Source organism: Podarcis erhardii (genome assembly GCF_964252035.2).
Source record: "Podarcis erhardii genome assembly, chromosome: 18".
Classification (NCBI taxonomy): Eukaryota; Metazoa; Chordata; class Lepidosauria; order Squamata; family Lacertidae; genus Podarcis; species Podarcis erhardii.
In genome coordinates, this window is record NC_138516.1 from 8851861 (window position 1) to 8867119 (window position 15259).

At 49.0% G+C, this 15259-nt stretch overlaps 2 protein-coding genes across 3 annotated transcripts in view; one reads left to right on the top strand and one right to left on the bottom strand.

Moving 5' to 3' along the window:
- Nucleotides 1-15259, bottom strand: part of GAMT (guanidinoacetate N-methyltransferase) — a 234799-nt gene that overhangs the window by 73826 nt on the left and 145714 nt on the right. The window lies entirely within an intron of this gene.
- RPS15 (ribosomal protein S15) lies at nt 2471-7199 on the top strand. Its single transcript, XM_081846502.1, has 3 exons — nt 2471-2617; nt 5012-5246; nt 7033-7199. Exons 1-3 carry the CDS (start codon nt 2610-2612, stop codon nt 7144-7146), a joined length of 357 nt encoding a protein of 118 aa, XP_081702628.1. The 5' UTR covers nt 2471-2609; the 3' UTR covers nt 7147-7199.

The window sequence follows — 15259 nt, forward strand, 5'->3', positions numbered from 1 at the left end:
GCTTTATTCAGAAGGGAGGGGGAGACACTTAGGAAAACTGTTCCTCTGAGCATGGGCAGAGCGTCCAGCAAGGCTTAAGCTGCAGGGCCTGTATTCTCAAAGGACAAGGGGAGATTCTTAAGGAAATGGTGTCTCTGAGCATGGGCAGAGCGTCCAGCAAGGCTTAAGCTGCAGGGCCTGTATTCTCAAAGGACAAGGGGAGATTCTTAAGGAAATGGTGTCTCTGAGCATGGGCAGAGTGTCCAGCAAGGCTTAAGCTGCAGGGCCTGTATTCTCAAAGGACAAAGAGAGACTCTTAAGGAAATTGTGTCTCTGAGCATGGGTAGAGCATCCAGCAAGACTTAAGCTCCCCGGCCTGTATTCTCAAAGCTTTATTCAGAAGGGAGGGGGAGACACTTAGGAAAACCGTGTCTCTGAGCATGGGCAGAGCGTCCAGCAAGGCTTAAGCTGCATGGCCTGTATTCTCAAAGGACAAGGAGAGACTCTTAAGGAAATGGTGTCTCTGAGCATGGGCAGAGCGTCCAGCAAGGCTTAAGGCCCCGAGCCAGTATTCTCAAAGCTTTATTCAGAAGGGAGGGGGAGACACTTAGGAAAACCGTGTCTCTGAGCATGGGTAGAGTTCCAACAAGGCTTAAGCGCCAGTGCCTTTATTTTCCGTTTTCTTCAGAAGAGAGGCGCTTTAAAAAACCTGTGTTTCTGAGCATGGGTAGAGTGACCAGCAAGGCGGCAGCACAAGAAAGGACCGTTTTCAGATAGGCAGGAGGGGAGAGGGATCATAGTCCTGGAAAGGGACCCCAAGGAACATCTAGTTCCACCTTTTCAGACCCAGCACTCACTTTTAACCCAAACATGCATTTCTTAATCTTTTGCCACATGTTTGCATGGCGGTGCTCCTGTTCGTGAAGCAGCCCACCTCGCGTTCGGCTTCTGTCGCAAGACAGAGGATCCTTTCGAATCCCATGCAATGCAGCAATCACAGCAAAGAATAAAAACCTTTCCCTCCATGCATGTGCAGACTGACCAGCAGGGCAACCCCAGAAACCTTCCAAATATTGGGGCGAGAGGGGATGTCACCATGGTCCCTGACTAGGAGCAGATTTCCAGCAAGCCCCAGCACTTTTGTCGCAAAGTCCAGGTCTCCCGTCTTCGGAGAATATGGGGTGGGTGCTGGTGGCGTTCGTACAAGACCGCCTCTGAGCATGAGTAGAGCGTTTTGTGGGGTTTAATAGAATTGTAGAGTTTGAAGGAACCCCGTCCCCTGCAGTGCAGGTGACCCACATGGGAACTGAACCCGCAACCTTGGCATTATCAACACCACACTCTAACCGAGCCAGCCAACTGAATTTCAGTTCCTGCATTTGGGGTCTTTGTGGGGCAGGGAGGAATGCTGCCGTTGCCTCTGAGCATGATCAGAGTGAGGCCTTAAGCGCCAGCAGTTTCCTTCCAAGCCAGGAACCGTGTCGGTTTAGACGTTAGCTTCGTAGTACTATTATTATTATTATTATTATTATTATTATTTATTAAATAATGTTTATTCAGAATTTAAGAATTGCAAAAAGAAAGAAGAAAAATACAAAAAACAAAAAATAAATACAAAGAAAAAATACAATCATTAAAAAAGAGGGGAAAAAACAGATTAAACCTTAACTTAACTTTCTTCCTTTACTTATTTCCTTGACCTCCTCACACCTCCCATTTTTGTATTCTAGTTCAAATTGTTATTTCAGCAAATCCTTCCAGCCTTGTTTTTAACTTAATAATTTATCTTAATATATTATTATTTTACATTCTCTCTTTCATCAGTTTCATCAATTCATTTTTACTTAATCCTTTATACCATTTCTACCAAAACCATATAATTTTCTTTTTCCAGCATCTTTCTAACAATCCTGAATTTTACAATATTTTTGAAGATATACTTCAAATTTTTTCCAATCTTCTTCCACCGACTCTAGAGGTTAGCTTCGTTTTATATCCCACTTTTTCCCCCTTCAAAAGCGTTCTCCTGACTTGTGCGACTTTCTCCCCCTCATTTAATCCCCACAAGAAACCTGTAAGGTAGGCTGAGAGTTAGTGACTGGCCCGGGTTCACCCAGTGAGCTCCATGGATGGATTTGAACTCTGGTCTTCCAGTTCCCAGTCAACCCTTTGATGTTCCTTCTGCATCAAAAACAACCCAAAATCTAGCATTTATTAATTGCTAGGGTTTACCCTAAATGTAGAAGAGTGTTTAAAAAATAAATAAATACAGATGTTGCAGATTGGAATGTGGAAACGGATGCATGGAACAGACATGCGGACGCTCACACGGTTTTGTATTTTTGTTATACGGTGGTCCCTTGGTTCTCAAACGCCTTGGTTCTCAAACAGCCACTGCCCTACAGTGTGTCTCGAACTGGCAAGGCTTGCCGGGTTGAGGAAACTTGCAGGTGTGTTCTCTGTGTTTTGGATGAGGGCAGAATGAAGCGGGTTTGTGTATTTGATGCTCCTTTCCCTGGTGTGAGCGCCTTTCGTTTCCTTTCCCTGGGCAGGCAGAAGTGGAGCAGAAGAAGAAGCGTACTTTCCGGAAGTTCACCTATCGGGGTGTGGACCTGGACCAGCTCCTCGACATGTCCTAGTAAGAGAATCCTCTCCCCTTTCCATCGTTTACACCCTCCCTGTCCCCTGTTCGTACTACACCTCCCATCGTCCACAGTCAGCACAGCTGGATGATGCCATGGCTGGTGAAGGTTGCCACCCTTAACCTACGTAAAGGTAAAGGGACCCCTGACCGTTAGGTCCAGTCGTGGGCGACTCTGGGGTTGCGGCGCTCATCTCGCTTTACTGGCCAAGGGAGCCGGCGTACAGCTTCCGGGTCATGTGGCCAGCAGGACTAAGCCGCTTCTGGCGAACCAGAGCAGCGCACGGAAATGCCGTTTACCTTCCTGCCGGAGTGGTACCTATTTATCTACTTGCACTTTGACGTGCTTTCAAACTGCTAGGTGGGCAGGAGCAGGGACCGAGCAACGGGAGCTCACCCCATCATCGCAGGGATTCGAACCGCTGACCTTCTGATCGGCAAGTCCTAGGCTCTGTGGTTTAACCCACAGCGCCACCCGCATCCCCCACCCATAACCTGCCAGCTTGGCAAAAGCTGCCTTGGTTTAAAGAGGGCAACCAGTCTTAGGCTGAACCCAAGCCCTTTTTTTTTTTTTGTGGTGTTGAGGCAGCGAGCTCAGCTGGTCTTCTGGAGGGGGTGTGTGATTAACTTCAGGGTGGTAGGTCTGAATTTGGTCATTTTGGAGGATGGGGTGAAATGGAAATTATGTCTCCAGTGTTGGAAACTCAGATATATCATCTAGGTGCCAAATGGCTCCTTAAACCAAGGTTGCCATTGTGAAAATGGAATGTCCATTTGGGGGCAAGACGGCTCAAAAGTTTTACCGTATTTTTCGCTCTATAAGACGCACCAGACCACAGGACACACCGAGTTTTTGGAGGAGGAAAACAAGAAAAAAAATATTCTGAATCTCAGAAGCCAGAACAGCAAGAGGGATCGCTGCGCAGCCTGCATTCGCTCCATAAGACGCACACACATTTCCCCTTACTTTTTAGGAGGGAAAAAGTCTTATAAAGCAAAAAATACGGTATTTTTCAGAGGATGGACTGTGATTGATTCTCAGTCAAACATCCGGCTAGTTCAGAGGACAACTTTGATCTTGGGTTGAGAGCTTTGAGAACTTAAAAGAAGGAAAATCCCTTTAACCAGGGGCAGTCCACATCTATACTGGCCTCTTCCGAACTCTTTTTCTTAGACCATTCATAACGTGAGAATATTATTCACAGGCGTGAGCAGGGCAGCTGGGAGGGCTGGTAAGTGAAGACAGGCAACAACAATTCACTACAGTGGTACCTTGGGTTAAGTACTTAATTCATTCTGGAGGTCCGTTCTTAACCTGAAGCACCACTTTAGCTAATGGGGCCTCCCACTGCCGCCGTGCCGCCGGAGCACGAGTTCTGTTCTCCTGAAGCAAAGTTCTTAACCCGAGGTACTATTTCTGGGTTAGCGGTGTCTGTAACCTGAAGCGTCTGTAACCCGAGGTACCACTGTATAACGTCATTCACCGCTCCTGCTCAGGCCGCACAGAAAAAGATATTTTGGTTCCGGAAATCCATTCTGACTGTGCAGCTAAAATATAACGGATAAGATTCTGCAGGTTGGCGTATTAGTGTGTGAAAACAGTCCGGATACAAGGATCCCCATGTGGCGAAAATTCCGGGCATCTTCCCTTAGTTGCAAGTGGTTGGGACCCAGGTGCGAAATGCACCTGGCTGATTCCGAACCCTGCTATCCTTACTCTGATTCCCACCCCCTCTGGGCACCTGGGATTGACCACTGACTCCCTTTAACTTCTGCCTGCCCAGTTTTGGGATTTAATATATAATGAACTGAAGAAACCTTTTAAGAACGCATTCCCGAAAAAACCGGAGGCTTTTCTATTAGGGATAATAGGGGAGGAAGTAAAAAAGGAGGATTGTAAATTATTTCAATATGCTACAGTGGCAGCCAGGATCCTTGTGGCTCAAAAGTGGAAATTACAGGAGACCCCAACGGTAATGGAGTGGCAGGCTAAATTTTTTGAGTATACAGAATTAGCTAAAATGACTTATAAAATCTGAGACCAAAAAGGGACAAAGTCTGAAGAAGAGTGGGGTAAATTTGTTGCATACATAAGAAGTAACTGTAGAAGTCTAAAAACTGTAGCAGGGTTAACATAAATCCTGTGATGTGTATAGAAGGTAAATAAGAATCTGCAAGAGAAGATTTAAATTAAGAAAACCGAAGCAGGGAAGGAAGGAAGTCTGGGCGTGAAACTACGCAGTGTAAATAAGATGACATAAAATGATGATTGTAAAAGGTTAAGTTTTATTTTTGTTTGTGAAAAACTCAATTAAAAAGCATTTTTTTTAAAAAAAACCAACTTCTGCCTGCCCTTTAACTTCCGCCTGACCTTTCCTTTTCCCTTCCCAGCGAGCAGCTGATGCAGCTGTACAGCGCCCGCCAGCGCCGGCGGCTGAACCGCGGCCTGCGCCGCAAGCAGCACTCCCTCCTCAAGCGACTGCGCAAGGCCAAGAAAGAAGCCCTGCCCATGGAGAAGCCTGAGGTGGTCAAGACCCACCTGCGAGACATGATTATCCTTCCAGAAATGGTGGGCAGCATGGTCGGCGTGTACAATGGGAAGACCTTCAACCAGGTGGAAATCAAGGTGAGGAGGGCTGGTGGCTGGGGAGGACCAGCTTCTTCTTCTTCTTATTATTTACAGTGGTGCCTCGCAAGACAAAAAGAATCCGTTCCGCGAGTCTCTTCGTCTTGCGGTTTTTTCATCTTGCAAAGCAAGCCCATTACCGGATTAGCGCTATTAGCGGCTTAGCGGATCAGCTGATAAGCGGCTTAGCAGATCAGCTGATAAGCGGCTTAGCGGATCAGCTGATAAGCGGCTTAGCGGATCAGCTGATAAGCGGCTTAGCGGATCAGCTGATAAGCGGCTTAGCGGATCAGCTGATAAGCGGCTTAGGAAGGGGGGGGGAACCCCGCAGGAACTTGCAAGACATTTTCGTCTTGCAAAGCAAGCCCATAGGAAATTCGTTTTGCGAAGCACCTCCAAAACGGAAAACCCTTTCGTCTAGCGGGTTTTCCATCTTGCGAGGCATTCGTCTTGCGGGGCACCACTGTATTGAATTTATATAATGCCCTATACCTGGGGATCTCGGGGCGCTTCACAGAATAAAATCAAGATATAAAACCACCAAATACATAATAAAAATTAAAACAACAACCCAATAGCCGCTGCCCCACAACAAAACAAAAACACATTTTATAGGGACACAGGATGTAAATCAGATCAACCAAAGGCCTGGTTAAAAGGGAACCTAAAGGTGTATAATGAAGGCGCCGGGCGAACTTCCCTAGGGAGAGCGTTACACAGACAGGGAGCCACTGCAGAGAAGGCCCCGCTCTCGTGTTGCCACCCTCAGGACCTCTCGAGGAGGAGGCACACAAAGAAGGGCCTCAGAAGATTATCTCAGGGTCCGGGTGGGTTCATATGGAAAGTGGCAGTCCATGAGGTATTGTGGCCCTGAGCCGTTTAAGGCTTTGTAGGTCAAGACCAGCACTTTGAATTGGACCCAGAATTGCAGAGTTGGAAGAGACCACGAGGGTCGTAAGTTTTGAATCTCTTGGAAATTGTAATTAAAAGAGCTTGCAAACTGAACAATCAAATGAATTTAGCAAGTTGGTGCCTAATTAATCATAAGGCAGTAATGTCAACGTGGCTTTAAGGTTAAAAGCGGTCTCTTATTAAAAAATCAGCATCTACCAGATTTGCAAAATTGGGAAATTCCGCGGTTGTAGAAATTGCATTGCCAGTCACTGCCCAACTTTTTGTGTCAACGCAACACAAACTCTTGACTCCCAATACAGAGTCTCAAATCTCACTATGCAGACTGATAGGGATTTTTAAGGTCTAACGTGGACCAACATTTGTCACCCATTTAATTGTCTCAGCATTTCTTTTCATTTAACAAAATGCATTCACCACTTGATAGTTTTAAAAGCAAACAAACTCATAAATATTCTAAGCAGTTTAGTAACCCCCCCCCCCAGGTAAAGAAAAGCAATTTTGCCAACCATCTAGCCGTTCCCCTTTGCATTAACTGCCTCCATCTCCAAACTTTGCTGTTCTTCTGGTGCGATTGTTTCGCTCTGTTTTCACCATCCTTGACAAAAAGCTAACCGTGCAATTGCATAGGGCTTGAGTCGTTTCACAGAAAGCGGTTCATAAATATATTGAATACATTATTTCTTCCTTGTTTGATTTATTAGTTGCTTGCGATTTGTGCTATTTAAGACCAAAAAGCATATTGTGCCTTTAAAAATTCAGGTAGAACGTTAGCATTCTTCTGCAGATAAAGTTCATGTGCGCAAATGAAAAACAACCTCCAGGAAGATTGCCAAGGTGCTAACGAATCTTGTTTTCCTCCTTTCTCTTTCAGCCTGAAATGATTGGCCACTATTTGGGAGAGTTCTCCATCACTTACAAGCCCGTTAAGCACGGCCGACCTGGAATCGGGGCCACCCACTCCTCTCGGTTCATTCCTCTGAAGTAAGGGGACTTGGGAAGAGTTGTGTCTCTTGTGTAAATAAAAGGGTTTCCCAACAATATTGCCTGTATTGCTTTTGGACAGGGGCATTCCCGAACAATTTCTCTTTCTTGCACTCTCCAAATTACACTTGCGATGGTGGTGAAGAGCAACAAGGAAACCCGATTTCACCTCACGACACTGGGATTTCCCCCCTGGTGTTGACTACACCATTGTAGAATTTCTTAGTTAGGCTGCTGTCTATAGAAATGTGGGGCTCTATATATGCTGTGTCTTTAAAAAAAACAAAAACCGGTAACTAGGAGGACTAGAAGAAGAATAATGATATTATTATCATTATTATTATTTATTCCCCAGCCACTCTGGGCAGCTTAAAGGTAAAGGGATCCCTGACCATTAGGTCCATTCGTGACCGACCCTGGGGTTGCGGTGCTCATTTCGCTTTACTGGCCAAGGGAGCCGGCATACAGCTTCCGGGTCATGTGGCCAGCAGGACTAAGCTGCTTCTGGCGAACCAGAGCAGCGCACGGAAACGCCGTTTACCTTCCCGCCGGAGCGGTACCTATATATCTACTTGCACTGGTGTGCTTTTGAACTGCTAGGTGGGCAGGAGCTGGGACTGAGTAACGGGACCTCCGTCGCAGGGATTCAAACCGCCGACCTTCTGATCGGCAAGTCCGAGGCTCTGTGGTTTAACCCACAGCGCCACCCGTGTCCCTCTGCGGCTTACGGCATATTAAAAATTGTGAGACACCAGGTATTAAAAATTTCCTGATACAGGGCAGAGGGCAAATATAGAAGTTGTGGAGGATAAACTACATTTCCCAAGATGCATTTTAGTATGCCCTTCAACACTTTATAATAATAACCAATAATAATAAATTTTATTTATACCCCACCCTCCCCAGCCAAGACCAGGCTCAGGGTGGCTAACACCAAATATAAAAACAATTGATTGAAATACAGCTTAAAAAACAAGATTAAAATACAGCATTAAAATGCAGCCTCATTTCAGTGGAAACTCAAAAACTTTTTGGGGGGATGAAACCTCAAGTCTTCACCAAGGCTAACTATCCAGACAGGTCCTACATGGGCCAGAAAAAGCCAGGGAAGTCCCCAAGTAGGAGCTCCAACACAGAAGGAGAAGGGAAAAAAGAAAGGGGGGGAGAGAATCAAATTATAGATATAAACATGGTGGGTGGGTGCCTCATATGCACGAGGACTAAAGACAAGATGCAGCCACCCTCGTGCCCTGAAAACTAACCTGAAGTAACCCTGAGGAAAAAGGTTGAATTCTGAAGACTTGATGACTTGTAGCAGCTAAGGCTGAGCATCCAGTCTGGAGTGGTTCAGGGCACCCCCAGGTCATCTCAAATTGGGTTGAGTTCACTCAGAGCAACGTGAAGCTGTGAAAATTAGGGGGCAGGATATCAAACGTGCACCCAGGTGGCAAGGAGTAGGGAGAACGAGAGTGTGCAGGCGAGAAATCTCTTCTCCCTTGACACTTGACCCAAAGGCTGTGCAAAACCCCCGATTCCATTCGGAGCCTAGATCTTGATGTGGCAGCGTTGCAAAGCAGTTGTTGTTGGCATCTGAAGTCTAACTGCTTTAGCACCGAAGGGACCCCCCAACCCCAGGGAATAAGCCAGAGCAGTGTGTCTGGAGGTCCTGGGCTGCCCCGACAACAAGACCCCATTCTCCGCCTTGCGATTGGGGTCCAAAGGAAAGCAGAGCTTGTTCGGCACCAGCCGGGTTGCAGGAAGGAGGTGTACAAGTCACTGCACTCCAGATTTGTGTTGGGTTTGCACCTTAGCTGCCTTCTCCTAAAAATGTCCTGGAGGCGGCGGAAGTTTAGGGTCGGTTTTCCTTCTCTTGGACGGGCTTCCTCATCAGGTGGACGGGCCTCATTCTGCTCCTCACTTTCCCCCTCCACAGCACACGCAGAAACCCCCTTCTTGACCGTTATTGGTCTCGTCCACTCAAGCTGCCAGAGACTGCCTTTGCAGGCAGGGGAGGTCCCCTTACTGTAGCCTTATTGGTCTTTACCAATTGGTAGGGTGAGTGTTGCTTCCGGACGGGAGGAAGGAAGTCAAATGACACCGAGGGTTGCTGCAGAGAAAGAGTTCTTTATTTCTGCTCTCCGGAGCATCAGAAAGGCACTTGCGTGGTCAGACCACAGCAAGTCCAAAGAAATGAGAAATTTCATGCAGTATATATATCCTCCAGGCACCCTCTTCCCCCCTTCCCCAGGAATCCAGCCACGTCAGCTTGTACACGCAGGTTGACATCACAGACGTTCCTGCTTCAGTACTCTTAACCATACAGTGGTGCCTCGCAAGACGAAATTAATCCGTTCCGTGAGGCTCTTCGTATAGCGGTTTTTTCGTCTTGCGAAGCAAGCCCATTGACAGTTTAGCGGATTAGCGCTATTAGCGGTTTAGCGGCTTTTAGCGGATCAGCTGATAAGCGGCTTAGGGCTTAGGAAAGGGGGGGGGAGGGGAAAAACCCTGCAGGAACTCGCAAGACATTTCCGTCTTGCGAAGCAAGCCCATAGGGAAATTCGTTTTGTGAAGCACCTCCAAAACGGAAAACCCTTTCGTCTAGCAGGTTTTCCGTCTTGCGAGGCGTTCGTCTTGCGGGGCCCCACTGGAAAAGGGTTTTCCTTCCTGTACTTCTGACCATATACTCTTATCTTGGAGCAAGAGGTCACCAACTCCAAGAACACACTCTGATGCTGTTCCCGGACTAGGTCTGCGCGTCAGAGTGTGGTAAGATAAGACCCAGACATGTCATACCTACTCCACTGGAACAGCCAAGGTCATCCATTGCCGTGACTGATAAAGGAGAGAACTTTGTTTATACAGCTGTGTTCTTGTTATGCATTTGCTCAACAGCTCAAGTTAATTCGTTTTAGAAATGCTTTCTTGGAGAAAGAAGAAAAGGGGGGTTTTGGGTCCCGTTTCAAACTGACTACACAGAAACCCATTCCTTCACTACCTTACACCGAATCAGACCAGTATTGTCTCCACTGGCTGGCAACAGCTCTTTGGGGTTTTGCCCGCAGAAAGACCCTGAGGGCTTCTCCAATTAGGGCCTGCCCCCTGCCTGAATCCGAGAGAACCGTTGCTTCCATCCAGCGTGGACAATATTGAGCTCCAGGGTGCAATTTGCTGGCTTGGCGCGAGCTGGCTTCCTGCTTAAATCAACCCATTCAGAAACAGGAGAACTAGAATATTTCGAAGGGAAGGGCCTTAGCTCAGTGGCAAAACACCTGCTTTTGAATTCAGCATCTCCAGCGCCGTGTCCCACTGCTGTCCCTTATTGATGATGTCCCTTAAATTCCCCGGGTTTCAAAGGAAGCCGCTCCTCTCCCTCTCTCGCTGCCAGCTCCAACTGTATTGATTGGCTGCGTTGCTCACCCAATAAGGAGTCTAAGAACGACTGGGGGTTGGAGCTTGCATGCCTTGTGCCAATCAAATTGGCCGCTTTGCCTGGGGACCCGCCTTTGCTCAGCGCTTCCCAGCGCTTCCCAGCGGAGAGGTGACAGTGGTTTCCAATGCTGCATCCCCTTTGCCGGGTTGCTGCGCTGTGGGAACCACCGCTTGAGGCTTCGTTTGACTGCTGGCGGGGCTTTCTGCCTTTGGCTCGGAGGGGCTCAGAAGTTGAACATACCTGTGCTCGGAAAATCCCTTCTTTTGGCTGCTGGTCCCTTATTTTCAAATCTGTAAGTTGACAGCTATGGCTCCCAGTCAAAGCTGGCGATGTAATAATGATAATAATTTATTATTTGTACCCTGCCCATCTGGCTGGATTTCCCCAGCCATTCTGGGCGGCTGCCAACAGAATATTAAAAACACAATAAAACATCAAACATTTAAAAACTTCCCTAAACAGGGCTGCCTTCAGATGTCTTCTAAAGTCAGATAGTTGTTTGTTTCCTTGACATCTGTTGGGAGGGCGCCACCACCGAGAAGGCCCTCCGCCTGGTTCCCTGTAACCTCACTTCTCACAGGGAGGGAACCGCCAGGAAGCCCTCGGAGCTGGACCCCAGTGTCCGGGCTGAACGATGGGGGTGGAGACGCTCCTTCAGTCGGTGCTGGCCGGATGGGAGGTGTCAAACATCCGGGATCAAGAGAGTCCGTTCCAGTTGACTCTTCCCTCGGCCCGATGCGCAGCGAAAGGTTTTGGATGCTGCTGAGTACAACCCAGGGAGACACAGCGCAACGGAGGCCCAGGAAGCCCCAGCTACAAAGAGGTTGAAGGCGTCTTTCCAGTTGGCTTGCTGGACGGTGCACAGAACCCCGTCGGGACAGGAGACGGACGGAGGGCAGTGGAGCTGCGACGGGTAGCGAGTGTAGAGTCCATGGAAAACCACCAGGAAGATCCCTTCTAGTGCCGCCTTGGCCAGCAGGCAGAGCCAGTGCAGCTGCCTCTTGCCGTGGGGCGGGCGCTGCCTCCAGCCGCTCTTTCCTGGGCAGCTGGGCGGGCGGAAAACGCAGTAGCAGGCCGTTCCGTGGGTCAAGAGACTTGCCATCTGCAGCAGGAAGAGGTTGAAGGGGGAGACTGGGAAGGCGGCGTCGAAACAGGCCAAGAGGCAGCCTGGAGCGGCGGTGTCACAGTGAAGGTCCCCTGCTTCGTCCCGCCAAAGGGTTTTTGCACCCAGGGCCAGGGATCCAAGCCGGACCGCAGCAAACAGAGCCAGGCCAGCACGGCACAGCCTGGGTGCCTGCCCGCTGGTGCCGCTCAGGACGGTCAGAAACACTTCTGTCCCCATGGGTCCCTGCGGGAACGGTTTTCCACTGCAATCAAAATTATTCACATTATTATTCCTGTAAAGGCATACTGTTTATACCCCGTCCATGTGACTGGGTCGCCCCAGCCACTCTGTGTGGCTTCCAGCATATATAAAATACAGTGGTACCTTGGGTTATGTACTTAATTTGTTCCGGAGGTCCGTTCTTAACCTGAAACTGTTCTTAACCAGAAGCACCACTTTAGCTAATGGGGCCTCCTGCTGCTGCCGCGCCGCCGGAGCATAATTTCTGTTCTCATCCTGAAGCAAAGTTCTTAACCTGAAGCATTATTTCTGAGTTAGTGGAGTGTGTAACCTGAAGCGTATGTAACCCGAGGTACCAATGTAATATATAAAGGTAAGGTAAAGGACCCCTGGACGGTTAAGTCCAGTCAAAGGCGATTATGGGGTTGCGGCACTCATCTCACTTTCAGGCTGAGGGAGCCGGCATTTGTCCACAGACAGCTTTCCGGGTCATGTGGCCAGCAGGACTAAACTGCTGGTGCAACAGTACACCGTGATGGAAACCAGAGCGCACGGAAACGCTGTTTACCTTCCCACCACAGTGGTACCTCTTTATCTACTTGCACTGGCGTGCTTTCGAACTGCTAGGTTGGCAGGAGCTGGGACAGAGCAACGGGAGCTCACTCCGTCGCAGGGATTCGAACCGCCGACCTTCCGATTGGCAAGCCCAAGAGGCTCTGTGGTTTAGAGCACAGCTCCACCCGCGTCCCTGCAATTATTGCTGTATGATCTATTATTATTATCATATTTCTTTACGTCCTCTTTTCCCCCTAACAGGGACTTTTATTGCAGATAGCTCAGTCTGGTAGAGCATGAGATTCCTGATCTCTGGGTTGCGGGTTTGAGCCCTGAATTGTGCGAAAGATTCCTGTATTTCAGAGGGGTTGGACCAGATCATTGCCTCCCAAACTCCAGCTGGTTTTGAACTACAGTCCCTATCTTCCCTAGCTAGCAAGACCAGCAGTCAGATGATGGGAGTTGTGGTCCAAAAACAACTAGAGGACCCAAGTTTGGAAACCAGAGGCAGTATTAGGGTTTGAGGAGAGTTACAGGGGCCAATTGGAGCGGTACAGAGGGACGCATTCTGTGGTTCTTCCCCCTCCGGAGAAAGACAACAATGATCCCTATTTTAGCTGAAACGCAAGAATGAAAGTCCCTCAAAACAGTTCAGCCCATGTACCGTTTTTGAGAAAGGGCTGGCGTCCTCAGCCCAGGACTAAGGTAAAGGTAAAGGAATCCCTGACCATTAGGTCCAGTCGTGGCCGACTCTGGGGTTGCAGCGCTCATCTCGCTTTCTTGGCCGAGGGAGCCGGCGTACAGCTTCCGGGTCATGTGGCCAGCAGGACTAACCCGCTTCTGGCGAACCAGAGCAGCGCACGAAAACGCCATTTACGTTCCCGCCGGAGCAGTACCTATTGATCTACTTGCACTTTGACGTGCTTTCGAACTGCTAGGTTGGCAGGAGCAGGGACCGAGCAATGGGAGCTCACCCGGTGGGGATTCGAACCGCCGACCTTCTGATCAGCAAGTCCTAGGCTCAGTGGTTTAACCCACAGCGCCACCTGCGTCCCTCAGCCCAGGACTAGAAACGTTGAAAGAGAAAAAACATTCTGCCGTAGCTTTATAGAATCATAGAATCCTAGAGTTGGAAGAGACCACAAGGGCCATCGAGTCCAACCCCCTGCCAAGCAGGAAACACCATCAGAGCACTCCTGACATATGGTTGTCAAGCCTCTGCTTAAAGACCTCCAAAGAAGGAGACTCCACCACACTCCTTGGCAGCAAATTCCACTGTCAAACAGCTCTTACTGTCAGGAAGTTCTTCCTAATGTTTAGGTGGAATCTTCTTTCTTGTAGTTTTAGAAAGAGATTGAAGGGATAAAGCAAAGTCTGCAAGTTTTGAGTTTTCAGCGCATCCCTCACCTGGCAGGGCGGCCGTCTCTGGATCTGAAAGGCTGCGTAGATTTGTTTCTCGAGGCCGGTTTTATCTTCTAAAGGGAGCGAAATGGCCTGAAGACGGTCAGAAGTCCTTCATCCTCCAGGGTGCCTCTCTGAAGCTGCCCTTCTTGGGATCAAGGGCAGCAGTTAAGAGACCAGGAAATCTCTCCTGTGGGTTTATTTTGATATAAACAAGGCAGCGTCTTCAGCAAAGGTGGGGATTCCTGTCTGAGTGAGTTTAAAGCAGTCGAGACAAAGGCAGGTGCTCTTCTTAAGAAACACCTGAAGGAAGGGTTGTTCTTTGCAGTTTGAAGTAGATATACAGTGGTACCTTGGTTCAGCGGCGTAGCGTGGGTTGTCAGCACCCGGGGCAAGGCAAGTAATTTGCGCCCCCTAACCCGGGGCAAGGCAAGTAATTTGCGCCCCTAACCCCTAACCTGCCACCGCTGCCAGCTTCTTCTTGCTGCTGCCTGGGCTGGGGTATTTACGGTAAGGTAGCCACGGCGGCGGGGGGGGGTCCGTGTCAGGTGATCTGAGGCGAGTTGCCCCTGGCGCTGCCGCCCAAACGACGCCGCTTGCCCGGAGGAGGAGGGCAGAGAGGCGAGGAAAATGCAACATGGCCCAGCTGCTGCAGCAGCGGCGGCGGGCTGTGAGGAGGGGCTGCCTGGCGCGTGGGGACCGCGGCGAGCACTGAGAGCCGCTGCCTGCCGGACGCCTTCAGCCCAGACGCGCGCACAGCTTGTCGGTTCCGCGAGACATGGGGCTCTGCTACAGACTGCGCCCGAGGCTCTTCGGCGACTCCGGAGGCGGCGAGCGCGCCCCCCCCCAATGTTGCGCCCGGTGCGGCCGGCCCCCCCTGCACCCCCCACGCTACGCCACTGCCTTAATCCGTTCCGGAAGTCTGTTCTGAAACCAAAGCGTTCTGAAGCCAAGGCGCGCTTTCCCATAGCAGCAGGGAACTCAATTTACAACAACAACAATCTTTATTACGGTCCAGAGACCCAACAAATCGTTACAAAGCAATACAGAATTCATACAGCCTACCTCCAAGCATTTTGTTCAGAATATAGAAATATTATTTACAAATAATAATAATAAAATTTTATTTATACCCCGCCCTTCACGGTTCAGCAACCCGGGCTCAGGGCGGCTAACAACAAATTTAAACACTTAATTGATGCAACAAAAAACAGCATAAAACACAAAATAAAGCATGAATAACAATAAATTCAGAATTCAAAAATCAGTTTAGGGGGGAAATCCATCCAATAGACATTAGATGATCACCAGGGCTAGCTGGCTAAATTAGTCCTGTTTGGGCCAGCGAGGAGACCAGGGGAGAATTAGCTGTGGGGTCCCAGAGCA